This window comes from Zootoca vivipara, chromosome 5 (genome assembly GCF_963506605.1).
Source record: "Zootoca vivipara chromosome 5, rZooViv1.1, whole genome shotgun sequence".
Classification (NCBI taxonomy): Eukaryota; Metazoa; Chordata; class Lepidosauria; order Squamata; family Lacertidae; genus Zootoca; species Zootoca vivipara.
The window spans coordinates 63,486,264-63,509,458 of NC_083280.1; the positions used below are offsets into that span (position 1 = coordinate 63,486,264).

The 23,195-nt window shown below is 38.4% G+C and overlaps 1 protein-coding gene across 1 annotated transcript in view; it reads right to left on the bottom strand.

The window, feature by feature from the left end:
* Window positions 1–347: 347 nt before the first annotated feature.
* The window catches only part of CPEB3 (cytoplasmic polyadenylation element binding protein 3), a 63,752-nt gene continuing 40,904 nt past the window's right edge, over window positions 348–23,195 (bottom strand). The window contains exons 5-10 of the mRNA XM_060274850.1: window positions 21,874–21,897; window positions 16,324–16,491; window positions 16,130–16,219; window positions 4,307–4,425; window positions 3,186–3,300; window positions 348–2,612 (exon numbers count right to left, since the gene is read on the bottom strand). Coding sequence (XP_060130833.1) covers window positions 2,407–2,612; window positions 3,186–3,300; window positions 4,307–4,425; window positions 16,130–16,219; window positions 16,324–16,491; window positions 21,874–21,897 — 722 coding nt within the window. The 3' untranslated portion in view covers window positions 348–2,406. The remainder of the gene's footprint in view (window positions 2,613–3,185; window positions 3,301–4,306; window positions 4,426–16,129; window positions 16,220–16,323; window positions 16,492–21,873; window positions 21,898–23,195) is intronic.

Below are 23,195 nucleotides of genomic sequence, written 5' to 3' on the forward strand. Positions count from 1 at the left end.
AATAATCATAATTATCATCATCATCATAGTAATCGTAATAAAAAGACCCATCTCTTCATTAAAGTAAAGGATGAATGCACAGATTTCCAGAACACTAAAGCCCTGAGGCAGCACTCTCTTCTCCCTTCAATTTCTTCAGTTCCACCCTTCCTTCACGAGTGGTTTGTGGAACTCTCGCCCAGCACGAGAGTGAATGCTGGCCCAACAGTATTCACAGTAATACTGCAAGCAGGTAACATTGGCACAGAAAAATGGAGCAAATTTTCCACCACAGCGAGTGCCCTGGCATTCATCACACATCTGATCATCAAGCACATATGGCTTCACTTCCACCTACAGAAGGGGAGGGGAAACACAAAATAACCCAAAATATAAAGAAGGTTCTGTGAATTCATCTCATTCATCTGAATGCAGGGCAAACCTGTATAGTGTATAAACTTGCCAGAATAGTCAGTAACAACACACACTCTACTTAGCTTTTCAGTATCAGAGACAATGTGGTGCTTCTGGCTGGTACAGTTTGTCACATCACAGAAGTGCATGGGTTTAGAAAGTGATCTGTCAGTGCTCCCACAATTGTACATTACCATCATGGGTGTCCACAGGAGTCTTTCTGGGGTGGGGACAAAGTAAACTTAAAGATGGGAATCAGGACTAGAGTGGGGACAATTGCCACCTCCACATGGACACCCATATTGCAAGACAAGCCTCAGGCAAGAGCAGCAAGAATGTGTCCTTGTTTCATTACTATTAAATTAACCTTCCAGGTTAATAGTATCAAAATTCTCAGTTCCAATTTTAGCTAGAGCAAGTCTATCCAGAAACCTTACAAAAACTAACCCTCGTTATTTCCTGGCCACAGCTCTCCTGCAGCGTTTGGAGAACTGCACCGAAAAAGAGAGAAGTCTGGGGAGGAAGACTGCAGGAGGAGGAAGGAACTAGAAGTCATTGACAATGTCAGTCACCATCGACCTAGGGAGTCTGCTATGCTTCAAAGCATTTGCTGGAACTTCCATTTGCATCGTTACGTAACCCATGAATGAGCCTTCATACATCAGCATAAAAGTCTAATGTTTTCAAAATCTGTTCTTTTAAATCCTTTTGACGTATTAATAGCACCCCACTCCTATTACAATAGCAAATGTTTAGGATCTACTTTATATTAGGATCAAGTTTAAAGTACTAGACAGTGATCTAAACGTAGAACTTCAAGCCCAATAAAACAACCACATTAAAACATTAACCTTGTCATGATCACTGGAAAAAGTGATCAGAGTAGAAAAAGCCTTGTCTTTCTTGTCCTGTCCCATTTTTCTTTTCATAACATTAGATGCTATTGCCAAAATAAGTCTATAATGATTCAGTGTCAAGGTAATTATATTCTGAGCTCAGCATTTGAGCCAAAGCGACAGCATGACTCAGGATTAACACTGATGGTTCCAGTCATGCAAGAATTAATGGCTTTATAGATTAAGCCCTATCAGATTCATCACACTTAAAAATTATAAATCTGTAAGGATATGAGTCAGCCAAAGTTAAGCATCCTTATATCTCACTGGTTTCAATGGAACATGCTTACATATTTCTCATTAAAATCTATGTGGGTTCTTTTTTTCTAAGTAAAGTCTAGAGAGTTTGCTCTCTCCTGGGTGGGGTGGGGTGGCAGTGCCATTTGGATATTCAATTAGAGCTTTAAAAAGCTAAAATCTTTGGATTTTTTTCACATTCCCTATTTTATTTCATAAAAAATACATTTCTATGTAAAAAAGGTTAAGCCTGTACAAATATACATGTGCCATTTTCACAACAATTTTTGTTAAAATACCAACAGCAGCAGTTTTTGCTCTGGGATGAATTAAGACTATGAAGGAAATCATTTTCAAAGGAAAGGGTATTGTTGCTTTGACCTCACATACTTTTGAATATCTGCTATTCTTCCACCTTCCCACATTTAACCACAGTACTTTTGCCCAACTACTGTTATATCCAAAAGTATATTACAGAAATGGAACATTTCCAGGAGAAAAAAGTAATAAGGAAATTGTACTATGTCTTCACTTATGAAGACAATATTGATTTTGCACACTGTTATTGAAACCCATTTGAGATTGGAAAGAATTTACATTTTAAAATATAGCAAACACTAAATTTTGGCCATTAAAACAGACTTCAAGTGATCAATCACAAACTCATGGGAGGGCTCGTAGCACTGCTGTCGAGGTCATGCATTACATGAAGAACGTTCCTTGGTATCTCCAGTTAAAAGATCTCCTCAAGTAGGACTTGAAAAGGCCACAGCCCAAGATTCTTGATAGCAATTTTTAGTTGGAGGAGAAAGTGGTGCATAAGATGGGCAAATGATTTGAGCCCACTTAAGATGCCTGCACAATTTGTCAGCCGTGTCAATCAGTCATATGACATTTTGCTTACCCGTTTATCAATGTCATTGTGTTGGAGCTGGACAAAGCGAGCACTTATAGCAGCAATATAGCTCTGCTGATTGGAGAAAGCCACTCTACCAGCACCTTTTGGGTATTTCAGCTCTGGGTCCGTATCAATGCCAGCATAGCAGACTCCTCCATACAAACGATCCATAATCATTGCTAGTTCAACTGTAAAAGAATATTAAACTATAAAATACCTATACATTCATTCAACTTCCAGAAGCTAATTTGTGACTAGTCTACATATATAAAAAAGCAAAATTCTTAACAGTTATAGCCCCAAGTAATCTAAAACAGGAAATGGAAATGATTGACCGTGTAAAAGACAAAAATCCTAAAAAAGCAAACAAAGCCAAATGCAACAGAAAACAAACTTTATAAACAAAGACAAACAGAATACCAGAAATGTAAACAAGTTCTTATCAGTTACCTATCTATGAGAATCAACTGATTACACTTTTAAAATGAATTTTTTTACATTTCACTGTTTAAAATGCAGAGCGGTCAGTATCTCAATGCAAGTGTTTTTTCAAGAAACATTTAATGAAGATAATTATTTAAACTGACATAATACTGTATAATGTGTAGTCTGTTCCTTAATCTTGCTGCCTAAGGGAAAAAACCACATCGAAGTCTTTGCCAATTTGAAATATAATGACAAGCTCTAGAGACTATTACTGCATCAATCATTAACCGTTTCATTGTTCATGATTTTGGTAACCATTAAACATATTCACTTACCAGCTCTGAGGGGTCGTGGGACTCCTCCAACAAAAATAGTTTTTCTGGGGTCTAAAGGTTGAGAGCCATCCATTACAAAGTCACTGTCACTTAAATTCCAAGGTCGAATTTGCACCTGAAAAAGCCAAAAGATCAGCTTCATTTTAAACTTCTATTTTGAAAGTAACAAAAGTCAAGTGACAACTTTTAATCCTTTCCCATTTCTAATAGTTAGCAGTATAACCAGTTAATTCCATATAAATACAAACCAATGAAGATGGGGTGTTCTAGAATTAGTCAGAACAGATACGCTGCACTTAAGCACCATCATAAAAGCATCAACTTACGCAGCTATGTAAAAGGATGCAGGCAGCAGGCTTGCCCATAACCAATGCTGTATCTCCTTGGTGCTCACTAGATGGAACCAAAAGTCTCACTGTGGCCATACTTACGGGGGTGGCGGCAGGAGCACACACAAACCAAAAGCCTGTTCACTAATGTTAGACTATATATTAAGACTGAATAAGAATGTAAAAATATCAGCTCATGTGTTTTACCTATACACTGCCTTACACCATGAAATATCATTCACTTGTGATATTTTACTTTTCATGCAGTACTGCTAGGCTGCCTACAACTCTACAGAATTCAGTACTGTTATGTCTGCAGCAATGGAACTTAAGGAAAAATAAGGTTGTTATTTGCAAGCTTAAACATCCCATACACAAACTGACTCACAACCCAGTCGAAAGAGCCATATACACTTGCAAATAATTTCTTTTACATTGGAGTATCTACATTTCAAATGAAAGGAGCTAACCAGCACGTGGAAAGGGATGCACATAAAGAGTACATTAACACGCATGATAAAGCTGTTTTGTGTGCTCACTAGAGCGCTCGTACATGGATCCGTTTGTTGGACCAGGGCATTAATCTATTATACAATCTCAAAGGAAAGACTTTTGAATGCTAAATTGTTCTGACATTTACTGAAGTTTAACATGGTCAATATACGCTAAAGCAATATGCCAGTATAACATTCAAAATAACAGGACAGAGACAGCCATTTTTGCACAACAGTAGTTGACTTTCAGCTATATTTATATATATATACTTTAAAGGTAGTATGTTGATTTACTTACTGGTTTGTCCTTGATAGTGGGACTTGATACACATAGATAAAGTTTCCCATCCTCTTCCAGACAGGCATCTATTAGAGCTTGCACAGAGCTTTCTTCCTGGAATAGCAGAAAGGCATAACCTTGGAAGAGAACAAAATTACAAAACAGGAATAAAGTCAGAAGATATAAATTCTTGTAGCAAAGCAATGCATTTAAATACACAAATATTAAAATGAAAACATGGCATGGATTCTGTATGACAGATGTGTCGTGGAGACAGTTGATTCAAGACACAACGTTGTTGTGGAAACAAGGCATATACAAACATTCCAGACGCGAACAGGGTCAATTACAAGTTTTGTTTACACCTGACCTCCTAAGGCATTATTTGCATGAAAGCTCAGGATGGGATTTAATTATTGCTGTACTTGCATAAATTCACAAGCAAAAATGTTATGCTGGGGCATAAGTGGGCCTGATAGCTGTAGGAAGAAATAGCATGCGTGCACGCACACACACACGCACACACACAGCAGATGCCCCTGCTCATTTTACTGGCCATCAACCCTTCACTACCCCTCTTGCTCAACTGCCACAGGCCCCACACACTCGCCCATGCTACTGCACCTCTCCTCCTGCTCAACCTACTCCCCGCTGCACAACCAGCTTATTTGCCCACTCTGCCCTCCACTTGTTTATTCTCCCCACCGTCTGCATGTCTCCAAGGCTTCCCTCACCCTGGAGCATGCACAGGTTGTCACCAGCAACACAATGGACTAGTATAAATACAGTACAGATGTAGAGTGTGTGTATGCAGGGTGTTGGACTGTTGCGCCTCACCACTTTACCTCCTATGCAACAGCATAAAAGTCAGTAGCAAGAAGGGCTGGCTTGGTGTTAAGGTAACTCTTAAGTTGTGCGCTCCAAAGCACTTGTATATGCAGCTGAATCAGCATTTCAGCACCCATACCCCCTGCAGTAATTATTAAGAGGGACAGGAGACAGCAAGACTCTTGCTGGTTTTCTTCCGTTTGTATCTCACCATTAGATATGATCCTATGCCAACGATGAAATAGAACAGACCACTCTTAGCCACTTCATAGGTAGAGGATCAGGCTAAAAGACAGATAACTCTCCATTTATAAACAATAATTCTATGCTAAGCAAGCATCTGAAAAGCCCTTCTTTTAAGTGTTCCTATGAGATATCTTGGATCCATAGCTAAATATTAATATTTGAATTAACTCAAACAGATAAAGATGAAGAAAAAATAAGGTGTTTTTCTACTGGAAACGGTAGATTGAATTTTCAAATTCAGGAAATCTTTCTAAACCAGGCATCCCCAAACTTCGGCCCTCCAGATGTTTTGGACTACAATTCCCATCTTCCCCGACCACTGGTCCTGTTAGCTAGGGATCATGGGAGTTGTAGGCCAAAACATCTGGAGGGCCACAGTTTGGGGGTGCCTGTTCTAAACTGTTAACAGCATATCAGCAATAGAACATACCGTATCACTTATAGATATAAAATTTGGTCTGTGCACAGGCACTGTTCAGAAATGTTTTACATAGAATTTCCTATTCAAGACAGCTACTGCATTTAATCAGAATGGGGAAGAACATTTAAACTTTATGACCATAGCTATTCAGCAAAAATACGTTTAAATTACAGACATTTGACACTTTACAAAGTGTGTTAAAACTGTTTTTCAAGCTTTATAATGTCACTGCAGTGGGTTGCTCCCAATTCCACTGCTGTAAAATTATATTTACTGAGATGACATATAGGCCCCTCTTTATGAAAAACATTAGAAAAACATTTAGTATTTTATCCAAGCTGTACCCAGAGTAAACCCATTGAAATCAGTGCATCTATGTTAGTCCACATTTTTCAATTGGTCTACCCTGAATATAACTTACTTGAATACAACCCTTAAGGAATGTAGGCAACTTTTTAAAATTAGTTACAATTAGCATAAATGGTCATTGCTCTAGAGTCAGGCATATTTTATAACTTTATAATTGTATGCTTTGAACACTAATAAAATTGTACTTCAAAATCCAAGGATGAAATGAAAAGTCAAAGAAGCTTATTTAAGAATACGAACTGCAGAGTTTTATTTAAAGTGTTGCTGTGCTGTGACTTGCTTTCCAAAAACATCAAAGGCATTAGTGCTAAAGAAATTGCAAAATAGAAGAGACTAATCTTACTTTAGCTACTGCAGAAGAGTGATATTGCATATTAGGCTATGAAGGTTTCTTTAGGCAGTGGCAATGTACTGCAGTGCCAGCTGACTCATTCAACCAAGGAAATGGTGCATAAACATTTCAGATGAGGTAAAAAAAAAGTTTTACAGCTTTATTCCTATGTAGTGCCCTCCTGTCACAAAACCACAGGAAAATTGCCACATAAAAGACATTATTCCTTATTGCTATTGGACTTATTAAAGCTTTAAACTAATTTATGCAGTAGCAGCATCTCTGCATCACAAATACAGCACTCTGTAAAGAATGAAAGTTAATCTATAAAAGGACGAATCAACACGGAGAGAGCATAATTATTGCTAGGGATAAAGAAAATCTATTTTGCCTTAACACTCCATTGAAAACATGCAAGAAATTTGTGTCAACTGATCCATTTTCAATGAGCTTTGAAGAGCTGCTCCCAACACAACCGGGGTCAGGGTAAAAGGGTTTCCTGGTCAGGACTGGCAGGATGCTGACAAGTGTGCACTGGGGGTCTGACTCACGAGAGGGGGTCAATGACATATGCGGTACTGCACAGGCCAGGAAGCAAGAGTTGGAAGCAGGGCACTTTTCAGAGCTGGAGGGTGGAGCACAGGATGTGTTGGAAGAAGGGGAGGGAAAGGCAGGTCAGATAAGTGAAGGACTAGGAGCTTCCCCACCCTCTCTCCTGCACCACTGTCTCCCAGGAGGGGATTGAAAAGGGATTGGAGAGGAAGCTTCCACGCAGGTGTAGCTTCTGTCATGCAGTCCATCAGGGAAGGTAGATAAACTGGTAGAGGGGGAGTGGTCTGCTGTTGTGGCAGCTGCTCCATAGAGAGTGTAGATATCCAGAGCTGTAGAAGCTGTAGAACAAGGGATTAACCTCTGATGCTCAGAAAAAGCCATTTACTATGCCACAAGACTGAGAAGTTAGCTCCTGGGAACTCGGACGGGAGTGAGTGATTTAAGTGCCCAAAACCCACATAAGAGCCCTAATGGGTGTAGGGTCTGCAAAAGCCTTCCTTTCTCTAATTATCTCTGAGACAGTCATAATTTATCACTGAGAGAGGTTTTCTATCTGCTGGTGAAAATTTACATCTGGTGTGTGAGCTACTTTCTGGATTTAAGAAGGGTCAATTCAGCAAATGTTTGATGAGCAAATAAAAATGATTACACCAGAGAATGATGAGATGGTGAATAAAAGCAGACAAGAGAAGAATGAACTGGAAAGCGGAATCAAAGAGGATACAGAGACTTTGGAGAACAATTTGGATAAAGGATTGCCAGAACAGGAAGGTGAAATGATAGAGTTGGTAGCAACAGAGGGTGAAATGGAAAACTCCTTCACACAGGTGTTTAGAGGAATGAAACAGTCAAATGATAGAGTTGTGATGTTGGAGGAGTGGAATGAAACAATGGATGGAGAGATGAAGAAACGTCCTGAGCTAGCAGAGATAGAGTTGAGAGAGAGACTTGTGCACAACTTGGAATGAAATCGGGGGCAGGGGGCTTTTCTTTGAAGAGGTGTAAATAGGAGGAATCATTTCTTTAAATCAGGTTGGAAAACCACAGAAAATACAACAGGAAATGGGAACAGAAGATACAGAACTGGGTACAAATTAATGAATACCATACATAAGGGAATAATTATGGAATATTATTTTAATATATGATCACTGTACTCGTGTCGGCAAAGATGGACTTTGTTTAAAAAGCAAAATGAATTAATCTGAGACATTTGGACTGGAAAATTGGATTGAAAAATTGTTGGAATTATTGGAAAAGATTAGAAAAATTATTGGGAAAGATTGGGAAATTATTGTGTAACAGAAAGTAGATTAGTTGGATATCTTTCTAGAGTGAATATTTTGAATAATTAATTTTATGTAGTGGTCAGACAGAAAATTGGAAGTCCTCATTTTTCTTTCTCTTTTTTTCCCTTTCTCTTTTTCTGTTTCATTTTTCTATTGGTTTTCTTTTGGTGTTTTTTCTCTTTCTCTGTTTTTGTTTTTGTTTAGATTAGTTTCTTTTATCTTATTGTATTATGAAAAAGCTTTAATAAAATATTATTTAAGAAAGAGTTAACTATCTGCTGTATGCATTCATTTGGCTGTGAAGCACCCTTGACATTTCCCCATGAAAATGGTCTTTGCCACACCACTGTTAGGTTTCTATTCCTCTCACTGTGCAGGTCACATGCCTGTGTTATGCATTCCAGCCAAGATTGTTGGAATCACGGGAGCGGATGTTTGCTGTATTCTGTTTCCGTTTGTACTTTTTCTTCTTTGGACTTCTCTCAGCGAGAGGAGACATGTTTTTCTTTTGTTCTGCCTTACGCTTAATAAAGTAGCTTTTAGTAGACAACCTCAGCCTGGCTCCATCTGTGTTTTATCTCTGCTGGACTCTGAATATGTGCTCAGTGTCTCCAAGACAGGCCTGTGGATCGTTCCTGCCCCCGGCTGACCCGGCAACCACTTCAGTTTTCCCTCTTCAATGGGAGGGTAAGCCTGGAAATCTTGCTTATCTCAGATTCAATTTATCCACATTATATTCAGTCTTTCCATGTGAATGTGCCCAAGACAGCTAACAGGAAATTAATATAAAATGCACACTCAAAATGATATATTTTCACACCATATAAAACCAGAGCAGATTAAAATCAATCAATAAAACACTGCAATTTTTTTAATGAGCTTGAGAATAATTTTAGAAATTTGAAGGATGCTTATTTTCATTTATTAATCACCTTTCATATAAATCTCAAGGTGATTCACAGTTGTACAATAAAAACAACTAAAGATAGGTTTGATAACAATTTTTAAAAATCCGAGGCAAAGACCTAACCTTATTTTTTCTCTCTTTCATTCCAGCTAAAAAAGATTTTATGACTTTTATTATTAATTTAATTGGAAATAAACTGTTCTAGTCTACCCTGCTTTGACGTATCAGTTCACTTCATTTCTGCTTGCTCCTTTTTCTGTGAGGGTGGGGCTGTGCCAAGGGCAAAAGAAACAACGCTGCAAAGATGCATGAAAGACAAAACTGTACCGTGTGCAGGTTTCTTTACTTCCTGACTTGGGAGAAAGCCCCACTGAGCTCAAGAGGACTTATTTCTGAGTAAACATGCATATGTCTGAGGTGTTAACCTTGCAGACTGTTATGGATGCTGGTCGTAAGAATATTAAAATATATGCCCTCTACAGAAAGCATGCAAAATTATTTATAGTATGGTTTTGCAACTCTAAATTATTTGTTTAGTGGTCATGGTTTGCATCATTATTTAGGAAAAAATATGAAGTTTCAAAACAAAACTTCTTTTAAAATCAGTGCTTTAAATTAGCCATTTTTCTTGTTGATTTAAAACGTTAATTTGAGTTAACTTGATTTAAATCCAGTGCTTTTTTTCTGGGGGGATGCAGGGTACGCATACCCCTAAACATTTCGTGAATCTAAGTTTGGCCTCATTGAAGGGCGGTATTTCAATATGAGTAGGAGAATGAGAGCACTGTTTAAATCAGTGCACCCAGGATTACAAACAACTGTTATGGTTTGGTTATTCCTGGCAGGCCACTACATCCTTTTGCATAGAAATATCAATGCACACATATTCATATTACTGTTTTGATTACATTTTTCTCCTTTATAAGGCAGCTCTTCTTTCAAAAAAAAATCACATCAGCTTTAAAGCATCAGAGTTAACTGTTGTACAGTCCATAACAATTTGCAACAAAATGTAGACTAGGGACATACTAAAAAGTTCAGATGCTATATTCAGTTTTAAAAGGGCATTTGTCAAAGTCAAATGAATGAGCAAACAACAACAACAACAACAACAACAAAGATTTTGATGAGGCAAGGATGAACTGTGTTACATTTAAGATAGTATGTGGTCTTTCATAGACAAGACAAAAAACAAACCTAAGGTATGATTTAGATTTGGCACTCGGTAGCAATAGGTGGAATAACTTCAAGGTAAGAAAATTACATTTCTATTTTTGTGAATGAAACACAATCAACCACTTCAGAAACCAGTTTAGCATTAACATAGTAAAAGGAAGTTTTAGTTTTGTATTCTAAAAGTGTAAAGAGATGACAGAAAGAGCTATCATCCCATATATAATGCACACATACACATACATCTATATACATGAACATTCAGGATGAAGTTGAGGGGACAAATACAATCATCTACTTCATACGTAACTGAAGTTGAGTTGTGTGGTTTTAAAGATCATGTAATATGCAAATTGAAGGATACGGGATTCTTCAAAACTCATTTTATCAATTTTGCATTTTTTTAAAGCAAAAAATTAAAACTCTGAAGCTTTTTGTCATCCAATCTATGTTTTTTATTTATTTTAGGCAGTGCCACTTGCATACCTGGCACATGAAGTAGGGAAGAAAGACGACAGCGGTAAAGAGGATTATGTTTCACAGCATGTGCATTGAAGAGTTCAGCTGCAGGTTAGCCAGTGGGGAAACCCTGCAGCAATCACATTTATTGTGCCTATGTCCCTTAAGATAACATTAGTTAAGAGCTTTGGTTATCCTATTCCATCACTCTGCTTTCATACGTAGACTAACTGATCAATCCAAATCTTTACTAAAACATATCTGACCAAGCTCTTATTTTATCATGCACTTATGCGTTACCGTACTTTTATTGGCTGGTACCATTTTTGATGTTTTCTGTGCTTGCTATTTAATGTACCCAATTATATTTTCAAATGTATTTTTACGTGATGAAGCATAGTGGCTAAGAGACTGAATTCTGTATCAGGGCATTCCTGCTTCAAATCTTGCTTCTGCTGTAAACTTACTAACTGGCCTGAGATAAGCAACCCGCTCTCATGAAACTTCTCCCCATCTGCAATATGGGGTATAAGGACACTGATTTACCTTATATAACTGTTGTATATACAATTACAACAAAATACGATAATGCATATAAAGCATTTTACAGGGCCGGCTCTAAGGCAAGACTGGGTGGCGCAGGGCCGCTAGGGGGCGCCGCTCGGCTGCTCCCGCTGCAGCAGCGCTGCGCCCGCCAGACAGCCGCGGTGGGAAATGGGGCGCCGGAGCGATCTTCTCACCACGGCGCCAGGGTGCCCGATATGCTTAAGATGGCCCTGGCATTTTAAACAAATTATACAGATTTTAAATAATACTATTAGGATTTTTACAGTATCTTCTATAGGGTCTCTTCTAGGAATAATTGTGAGATACAAATTTTAAGTAATAGAACAGGCATTTCATAACTTAATAGAAAGTTTATGCACAAAATGCACTTTACTCAATTGTTTGCAACTAAATACTTTAATTTGAACAACTGCATCAACTAAGTTATACCTTTTATTAGCTCTATAACCATATTTTTCTGTATATGACGATGTTTTTTGCTTTAAAAAATAGTCAAAAAATGGGGGGGGGTTGTCTTATACATGGGTGGTTAATGCACAGGGGTTCGACTTTGAGTTCTGGTGCTCAAGTTTGGTCTCTGGCCCAATTTCTTAATTTTGGATTTTAAAAAATAGGGGTCATCTTATATATGGGGACGTCTTATACACAGAAAAATACGGTACTTTGCCATTTGCCCTGGACATACTGTACTGTAATCCTCAGCAATATACAATACGCTCCAAGAATCTTCAAAACAATAAATGCTACTTCAGTTTTTCATAGAAGCAAAATCATGGATGGAACTAACACCCACATCACACACAGTGCAGTGCTTCAGAATATGGAGAATGTAAAATGCTATGTGAAAGCCATTTTCTGAATGTCTCAGAGACCAGAAATAGCAATCTCTTGTTCAAATATAGGGACTCAGTTTTAATTCCGAGAAGTCAGCTGTGTGAAAACACTTATGTTCTTAGCACTCTAAGACTCTATTTATTAACATAGTATGAAGATGGTTGGCCTTTGGAATTACAGCTTTTTGATTTAATATTTAATCCATAGCATTAGTGTTTGATAAGCAGCACATTTAGCTTAGGATACAAACCATTAGAATACTTAAATGATTTGTGGTGATTGTTTAAATAACAGTAATTATATATACATTTGAGTGATGACTTTAAGGTATCATTTCCTAGTACTGTAATTGGCTCAGGAGTCAAACATCTCAGAATAACAGTGCTCAACAACAAGTTAGAGGTCTTTTTGTTAAATCAGTAGAATAGGAAGATATAGCATCTATGCAACTGCTTCCTAAGCATTGGATGGAGTAAAAAAGGAGGCGATCTGTAGGTAGTAGTGCCTGATTATTTATCCGAGAGTTTGTGTAGAATAATAATAATGTACCTGAAAGATCACAAAGAACAATGGGGTCGTGAGAAGTATCAATAAACTTTGTATTTCGGCAACATGTGACTTGACTGGTAAATAAGGCTTAGAATTTGAATGACAGGAGAGCATTGGGGGAAGATCTGGGGATTTTGATTGTCTAGCTGGGTCAGATGGTATGTGGAAAAGAAACAGCGGAACTCATACGAGGCACAAAACTCCGGTAAAATAAACTCAACTTGGAAGCAGGGTGGATCATCATCAAGCTACCATAGTGAGAGGAAGGCAAGGTATTCAAAACAAACAAAGAGAAGTGGGATTCTTGATTAACACTGTCCTAGGGAGAGTTGGCCAGTATTTATTCAGGAATGTGATTTAAATTAACTTAGTCAAAAAGTAGGGTGGAGAAAAGGCAAAGAATGGGAGATGGGGCTCCATAGCTTTGGCACCTTTTAATCCCTGTGCCTCTTTAACACTAGCCAAGATTAGATTTCTTTTAGTGAAATATTTGAGCTGTTTGTAGCTGTTGAATGCCTTGTTGGCAGTTTTTCACAACTTGGTAGTAGAGAAAGCAGCTGATTCAATATGTATTACCTAAATCTGAAGACACCAAAGGAGTGGAGTTCTGCTTTTTAGTACAGGACCACTAACCCAGGGGGAAAATTGTCAAATCTTTTGTATAGATTCTCTCTCCTTTACCTGACATCTCATGCAAAGTTTCAACAACCTTGGATGTGAATTCCTAGTACTTAGAACCACAAGGAGTGGTGATTCTGCTGATGTAGTGGACAACTTATTACATTGCAGACTTCCTGGCTAAGTTGATCTCATGTCTACTGTTGAGATGTTGCTGTCCTGGGAGCAACACACATCCTCTTCCCAGTGCAGCTCAGGTATTCCTTGCCACTATGTCAACTATTCCATTCTGGCTTGCCCCAGTGGGGCTGCCAGGAGGGCTTCTGTCAACAACTACCTTGGAACCATCATTACCAAGAAGTGACAGAGAAGTTTCCCAGCAATTACAGGGAAATAAATGACTTAAGAGGTACATAATCATCACATAAAAAGTGTGGGGCTGACAAAACAATGGGAATAATAGGCTTTGTGGGTGGAAATTCCAGAAATACAACCAAAGAGTTCCCTAATGTTGACCACTGCAAAACTAAGGCAGAAATGGGAACATACAACTTTAGATGGCAAGTAGATCTTTGGTAGGATTCCAAGTCTTTAACCCAAAAAGCTGCTGGGTGACATGAAGAAGCAGTACTTGCCAAGTGTCAAAAGCTCCCCTTCACTTAAGGGAGTTGGAATGTGACAATGCTGGTTGGATGGTCAAAGATTTAGTGGGTTAACTCGAAGATTCAAAACACAATATAACACACTTATAGAAAAGGGATGTAACACCCATGGTGTTGCACAACTACAGTTATAAGCTTGAGACAAACTTTTAAAATATTTACAAGCCACAAGAAAACAAAATGCTGCTAGGGTACAGTAAAACGTACTCTTAGCTAGCTGGCATAGATGTTGATCTCAAGAAACACTGGCAAGGTTATTTTTTAAGCATCCTGACAACCAGTGACGGGTGAGAAGAGCGCTTGGGAGGAGTTAGAAACATGGTAAGAAAGACTGTCGACATAAGAATGTGAACATACCTGCAAAGACACCAGGCTTTTGAACACAGAAGAAATGGTACTGCAGTTGTCAATTAAGTACCTGTTCCCAAGTTTACCTGACCAACAGAATTTAATGGGTTTGTGCTGAAAGCTCTGACAGCTCAGAAGTCAGTTATAAATAATCTGGAACAGTTGTGACCGAGTGTTCTTTAGCACTTTCAGACAGACATTCAGGGCAACTGGCAGGGGCTTTGAAAGCTGTTTCCCACATTAGAACCATGATAAAAATAGGAAAAGACTGTTTCCTTGTCTTCTGCTAAAATAGATCTTACTCAAGAAGATTTTTACAAGCATGACAGAGCACTGATTTAGCTTCCTCAAAGGTAGTTTAAACTGCTTCCAACAGTAACAATTAAGGCCTTTTGCAGTTCAGCAATAGGTATTTTTTTAAAACTAAAGCAAGACGAAACATGCTGGCTTGACTTCATAGTTCCCTTGTACTCATGGGATGCTTCTGCTGAAGGAAGAAGGGAAGTGATTTTTGCCAATTCCTTCTCCCCCTGCTCCTTCAGACTCCCATCTCTTCTGAAAATCTTCCCTATGGGGATGCTACAGAGGGAGGGAAATAGGCAAAAATAAACCCCACCCGTCCCCCAGGGAGGAGTCTCTCCTGGACTGCAATTCTTTATGTGAGGCAACTCTGAAACCCACACACTATTAGGAATCACCTGGTAAAGCAGAAACAGGTTTTACCCTAGGCCTGTATGATAAAATAAAAATAAAATCATAGCCTTCTACAAATGCTCTTTGGGGGAAAGGCATCTTTAAACTTTGCAATCAAACTGGCAGGTTAACTGATTCATTTTGGTTTTCTCATCCACATGTTTATATTGTATATCCACTGTGTCATTTTTTGCTATAGTTAAAAATCATTTTGGAAAAATACAGCTGTTTTTAACATAAACAATTATCAAGTGGATGATCCTCCAGTGATCTGCCAAAAAGTTTGAATAGGAATCGTGAATCTTATTAGTCAGCATGCTCTCAAAAATATTACTGCTAGAGATGCTTCACTTACTATTAATCAACTCAGCTCAACCCAGCTAGAGAAGAGGAAATGTATGTTCACAGCCCAAAATAAAGCCTATTGAATTGGCATACATTTTTCTAAACTAATCATCAGGGGTGATGGAAAATGTAGTCCAGCAACATCTGGAAGGCACCATACTGGCTACTCCTGTCCTATACAGTATGCCTGTGACTATGAAGTCTTGTATGGACTAGCATTACAACAACTTTAAGCTCTTTTAAACAATCCAGATGCTGGACACTCATGCAAATGGTTATGAATTTATGTCCTAAAATACTAGCAAACAATGGTATTGCATCTAGCATTTTGTTAGAGTGACCCTGCGTACATGCTCAAGAGAGAGATTAAAGAACTTTGAAAAGCCAAAAGAAAAAGCCAAGAACCACATATGTCTTTAGAGAAAGAGAAGAAACTATTCACATACAAAGTCTCATGTGCTGAAATTCTAAATTCATTTCTAAAAATATACTGTTAAAAGGACATCCTTTTTGTGTTTATTCCATATTCTACCATCAGAAGCAGCTTAATTTAAAAATACTTAAAGCACTTAAAACATATACTTAAAAATAACATTCGCACACAGAAGGAACATTTTCATGCACCAGAAGGCTTATATTAACCTGATTACCTTTAGGTGGAAAATATGACTTGCTTTCAGCTTTATGAGGCCAGTCTACTACAAGAGGTCCAAACCTACGAAAGCTGGCAGTGATTTCATCTATATATAAAAAAAGTTGTAAAGACTTTTAGAAAGAGAACTTAAAGGAAAATGACAGCAATTCCCTTCCTCCCACCATACTGCACATTACTATTTCATAGTACCTTCATCAATGTCAGGAGGCAGACCTCCAACAAACACCTTCCTAGAATAACGTTCCACTCTTTCACCATTTTGACAGCGGGTTGGAGAGCTAAGACCCGATGATAAAGACTGGTCACCATGACTGTCATCTAAGAAGCCATCTTCAAAAGGAAAGAGTGAAGAACGACCTGCAAAAAATGTTGTAGTGTATTAGAAATCAGAACATTACACTTTTCTGGAAAGACATATTCAATGAACAAACTATAAGAGTGTTTTAAAATGTTGCAGTTCATGTCCGTCCGTCCCCAATGGCTTTTAAAATCCCTTCTATCATGCTATGCTATCACTGTTGTAGCCAGAAGTAAGTGAATTCTATATTGCAGACAGCGCCGTCTTGAGCAGATCGCGCGCCCTGGTGCTGAGGGGCGGAGATCGCTCCGCCGCCCGCCCCGCCCTTGCAGGGCGCAATTGGTTTCCGCGCGGCGCCCAGCTTGCCAGCCCCCCGCCGTGGTGCACTGCGCCACCGGGGGTCTATGTAGAGCCGGCCCTGATTGCAGATGAATACAAAAGTTTTCTCTTGCCTACGTCTACCACATACTACAGCATGACTTGAACAGTGGTACTCAGAACAATAATACACTGTTACTTTAGATGAGCATCTACAAGTGTAAAATGAATGATGATAGACACCTGTGTCAAATATAGGTGGGTTCAGATGCTGTGGATAATAATTATATGATCACCATGCATCATGAGGGACGAGTTGAGGTTTGCTTTCAGCACTTCTGTTGGGATTCTGTCCTTTCCTGGGGCTTTACCACATGCCTTGGAGTTGATGGCATAGACCAGGCATAGGCAACCTCGACCCTCCAGATGTTTTGGGACTACAATTCCCATCACCCCTGATCACTGGTCATGTTACCTAGGGATCATGGGAGTTGCAGTCCCAAAACATCTGGAGGGCTGAGGTTGCCTATGCCTGGCATAGACAAATGCCAACTAACCAACCAACCACCACACAATTTTTAAAATATGTACTTGATCCTCCAACCATACATGTGAATAAGTGTCATTTCTGATATGAATACATATCAAGCATGTTACCAGCAATGACCAGTTTGAACATGTGCAGATGAAGAGGGTAATGTTGGGACCCCCTTACTCATTCATCCAGATGCACACAATACACACCGTGGTCAAGTGAGTTCAGAAATTAATTTTGGCTAGCTTGGAAAGAGGAGATAAAAGATGATAAAGTAGTCCATTCTGTTTCTAGATCACAAAATTTATCTGCAGCCATTTTCATGTTTTATAACATTGATTAGAATATAGGCCTGCAGGTAGGATTTTGTAAATGTTAATGTAATGTATATTTAATAGATTATTGCATTTTAATGTTATGTTCTGTTGGAAGCCGCCCAGAGTAGCTGGGGAAACTCAGCCAGATGGGCGAGGTAATAATAATAATAATAATAATAATAATAATTTGTTGTTGTTGTTGTTGTTGTTGTTGTTGTTGTTGTTTTGTCCAGCATCTATGTTTTAGTTGCCTAGGAAATTGTTGTTGTAAGGAAAATCAAACACAAAAGATTAATCTCTTATTCTGTCACCTGGGATATTCATAATAATTATAATGGGCAATATATTATAAATTTAGGAAACTAAAAAGTTCTCAAAGGGCCAGCTGTATTGAACATTTTAAAAACATGGAGGAACACTCCGTGCTAAGGTGCTTTCTTTGAAGAAATGCTGGATGCATAAGAAAATTTCATCCTAAAATGCAGAGTAAAGTGAAAGCATGAGCAAGTCCTAATTAATGTAAGTAGCCAATATAGTACGATTGCATCTTACGCACAATTAACTTGCTTGATTTCAACCTTGCACAGTTGAAAGCTGCTTGAAAGCCCACAAATTAATTGCATGCAAGGTGGAGAGCTTAAAAGGTCATTTTGTAACTTGGTTTTCAGACTTGCTTATTAGGCTCTGGGATACTCTCTGCCTTGCTTGGAAGATAAGGGTGGTAATGTGGGAGCAGTTCAGGTATACATGTGTTTGTGTATACAGACCACAGCAGAATATAACACCATTGCAAGATCCAATCACACTGTAATTCCTATTTTGGATACACTCAAAAACTATGGGTTGGATCGCAACATAAAAGTGCATGGAAGGAAAGTTTTGCATGCCCACCCTCATCTCCTAAAATACCCACCTGTGCCCCACTCCAGAGTCACTCCAGAGGATCAGAGGCCCTTCCTAAACAATGTAGGAAGGGTGTGGATTGGGTGTGCTAAGGGAGTAGAGGACTGCCCCAAATCAGGCAGAGGTCTACTCAACTCCTCACCTCCTGCAGTGCCCCAAATGCCACATGCCAAAACCTCTGAAAAAGATTTCTGGGAGGTTCAGGTGGCTGTAAGAATGCTGGTCATCTCAGCTTTTACTATAAATGTTATGCTAGTTCAGAATTGTAGAGATAGTCTTAACCCTGTGGGTCTTTCTAGATTTTTGTTTATTTAAGGTATTTGTATCCCTTTCTATAAAAAATGAATCAAGACAGTTAAAATAATAAATACTAGCTAAACAATTTTATAAGCAACAAAAATCATTGAAGTTGCTTTAAAATCCAGTAGGTCAAAAGTTGTAAATGTTTCTAGCACAATACTAAGCAGCCGCACCCAAAAACACTCTAAATACATTTTGCTATTCCATAGACTTGGTGCCAAAATAGAAGGCATCTTGCTCCATGCATGCCCATCGTTATCCAATAAGCATCCATGGCACTGATGCATCAGCAATCCCCAAAGCAAGACAACTGCAACATCTATTCCATGAAAATGTCAACCTACAAACTTTTTTCATTCTTAATAAACCTGTTTTATTATCATTTTAAATATAATTTTCCAAAGTTTCATTATCTGGAAACAGTTTTTCAAAATTGCATTTTACATGTGAGTAAAACAACAACAGAAGTTTGACATGCAAGATGACTCAAATTTTCTCTTTTATTTTCTCTAAAATTCAGTAAAAGAAAATAGAGACTAGGATAATGACTCTATAATGCGTTGATTGTTTTGCTTTCTCATTTGGTTTACTGAAATGTGTGTGTTCTTGCATTCCTTCTTAATTAAATAATGGGGAACAGTTATCCTGCATTCACAACTCTAATTTTAAAAGTGAAAGAATTCAATATTTAGTTAAGAACCAGAAATGAAAAGGACAGAAAAGTGTAACATGCATGCAGAACAATAGCAACGAAATATAAGTAGAAAAGGGGAGGTTCTCAGATCTAATACTCCCCTCCAGCCTCAAGCACCATCATGTAACCCTGCCTAGAAATGATGGGAAAAGCCAGGTATCCACTGCCGTAAGAGACAAAAAAAGGAGGCAGATACAAAAATCAGAAAACTTCCCTATTCAAGTTAGAACATGAACTTTGAGAATATTCCTTATAGTAGTTTTGATTAACTAACAAACTCTGCTTAGCTGGGGGTGGGGGTGGGGGATCAAGTTGCTAATGTGTTCCCTGCTCCACATAGTTTTCTTCAGTGCTTATATTTCAAAGCCAGATAATATTTGTGCCTTTTAAAATAGAAGGTTGCACACAAGACTAAGATATTTTTTACTCTAGCCCTTGGTATATTAACAGTGCATTGCTATACATGTCTACTAAGAAATATTTTAATGGGACTTACTTATGATTTTAATGGAACTTACTTACAACTAAGTGTTTGGGATTGCCGCCATATCATGGCTGATATGGAAATTTGAGAAGCATGAAATCCTGTAGGCCCTCACTGGTCAGCCAGCCAGTGGCACATTGTTGGAATGATTGGCAGATATAGTGTTTGGCCATATTATTCAAGTCTGGAAATGGTGACTGAGTAGACTGGCTAGAGACAGAGAGCATGGCAATATTTTGGGAGGGAGTGGGGAGGTTGATACCTGTAATAACATTTCTTGAAGTGGTCATCTATTCTAGGCTGTCAAACAGGCTTATGCAAATCAAGATTTGTGACTTTCTTTTCATCATGAAGTATCCAAGCACAAAAGTACAGCCTATGGTCCCTTAAGTATGTACTCCAAGGACAGCCCTTGGCTCTAGATCAGTTTTGGAGATCATTGGTCATGCTGGCGGGGGATGGTGGGAGTTGGACTCCAACAACATTTGGAGGGTCACAAAGTTCTTTATCTATGCTCTAGTCTAGGTCATGGGTAGGCAAACTAAGGCTCGAGGGCCGGATCCGACCCAATCGCCTTCTAAATCCGGCCCGGGTCTGGGAATCAGCGTGTTTTTACATGCGTAGAATGTGTGCTTTTATTTAAAATGCATCTCTGGGTTATTTGTGAGGCATAGGAATTCGTTCATCCCCCCCCCATTAATAGTCCGCCCCCCAGAAGGTCTGAGGGACAGTGGACCGCCCCCCTGCTGAAAAAGTTTGCTGACCCCTGCTCTAGGTGCTGAAGTTTGCTGTATGCAAACACAGAAGCCGTATGTGGGATTGCACAGAAACCAGTAAGAATAACGTTCTCCCCCCGCCCTCCCCAAATCTCTCTCTCTCTCTCCTAGGAAACTTCCGGACTAACCTGCTAATTTCAGCAGAAACCTTTACCTCAATTTTAAAATGAGAAGCCTGGTTTTTTTTAAAAAAACACAGCATAACATTAAACTGAAGCTGCTCCTTCAACAATGTAATAAAACATACTGTATCACTGAAAAAACCATCAAGGCAGAATATGTGCATGTGTTAAATGACTCAAGTTCAGTTTCAAGTATTAAATAAGAACTTTAAATTTGGCAGTAAAACAATGATTTGTGATAAATTAACCATAAGCAATTAGAAATCTGTATTGCATGATTGCAGAAAAAGAATCTGTTACAGGAAAACTGTACAGAGCATCACAGACTTGGGGGTGGCATGATAAAATAATAATTACCCACAGTATATACACATATTATTATGTCCTATCATAGTCTCTGATGAAAACTGAAATGGGTCATAGCTTTAAGAGCTGTGCCTGGGAAAAAGTAAAAACCTCCAGAAGTCCCCAAAAGCACAGGAACAGTGGTACAATACATGTATACACAGGTGTGCCTCATCTAGGCAAATGTTTGATATTTTTGATCTTCTATAATCTCACATGCTTAAAAGTAAAAAAAATTAAAAAAATAGAAAATTGAACAGTTCCATTTTAATTTTTTTTTGTTAAAGCATGTGAGATCATAGATGTTGATCCACACCTGTTCACATAGATCTTTGAAAATAGTTAAACTTTGTTTCCCATTAGCAATATATCAACATTTCGTGAATATTTTTCTTTGGACAGTTCAGCAGCTACTGTCTACCGCTATAGCACTGTGCTTTTTAAGAGAAACAAACAAAATCTCTCTCCTTTCAACAACACTCTATGTTCATATAACTATAAAGCTACATATCCAATATTGGGACTAGTGCCACTATGGCAGGAAGGGGAAGACACTCCTGTTGCCCCACAGAAATAACCAGCTGTACATAGCCTCAATTTGCTGTTCCCGTCACCATATTCAGTAAAATTTAAAATATTTTTTTTACCTCGTCTCCGCCCATAGCTCCTGGCTGCATGTAAATACAGAAAAATATAGTGGGTATTGGCATAACAGTAATTACTATATATATTGTTTTCTGTAAAATTCAGCTTTTGAAGAAAGTAGCTCATGTAATTCAAACAGTCCTAGGGTTAGTGACTGAGAGAAGCACTGTTAGGGCAACACGTTTCCCCGATAGCAAATAATCTGCAGTAGGTGTCTAAAGGATGAAGACATTTATCCATATGCCTATCTTGAGTGATTTTTTTATGTAGAAAGCATTTTTAAAAGAGTTCCTCATAGAACTCAATAGAAATAAATATATACAGCACTGAAAACTCAGCAAAGTGCATTGTGAAAACATAACCACCTGTCACTATCTGTTTAAATGGCTAGACATAGAACTAAAAGTTCTGTGCACACACATATCTGTATTTCCCAGCAACACTAATCTTCAGTATTCATCTCAGATCTTGGCAAAATAATGTCAATGAGGAAACTCACTAGAAAACTCAAATTCTTACAAAAATGTTCAATGTGGTTTTTTAAAAAAACAAACAAACACTACAGCCTCCAAAGTGGCATTTCTTTGTTTTTCACAAACCTTGACAAAACTGAGCTATGATAATAGTACATGGGTTACTAAATGTAGTAGAAGAAACAGCAGAAGGGTGCTTATCTGATTGAGGCAGACAACTGAAGCAACCCATTTGGTAAATGAAGATCTGAGTTAATTAAAGGGTTAGTGTGAATTTCTATACATTGCTTTATGCCGCTGAATCTTTATGAAGCTCCCACAATACTATCTGAAATAGCATCTCTGCATTTTAGTCACACAGACTATTCCTAGAAATGCAGAGTCTATCATCAAACTGAGAACAGCAAATGGATATGGTTTTCATTTTCTGATTGCTGCCTCCCTGCTGCAGCAATCTCTGAATTTTGTATTCTCCCTGTATTTCTCATCTATCAGAGAAAAATGCAGGCAGGCTGGGTAGGTGGGGGATACTGTCCAAAGGTGTTTTTATATTTACAGAGGGGGGCATGATTTAAACACAGAACTTTATGGAATTCAGCCAGACAAATAATCCTTTCTATGGGGCTAGCTTAATGGACATCCCAATCTATGTGGCAACCAGAAACCACTTCCCAAATAAAAACAGTGAATAGCTCATGACTGCAAGACCAAAATTTTTGGCATTATAGCTGAAGGAGATTTGACTCTTCTAGCCAATATGTAGCTCATTTTCACATTCACACAACACAGATAAACTTAACAGAATTCAAATGGTTGTAAGACAAGTGAGCCACATTCAGAGAGGAGGCCCA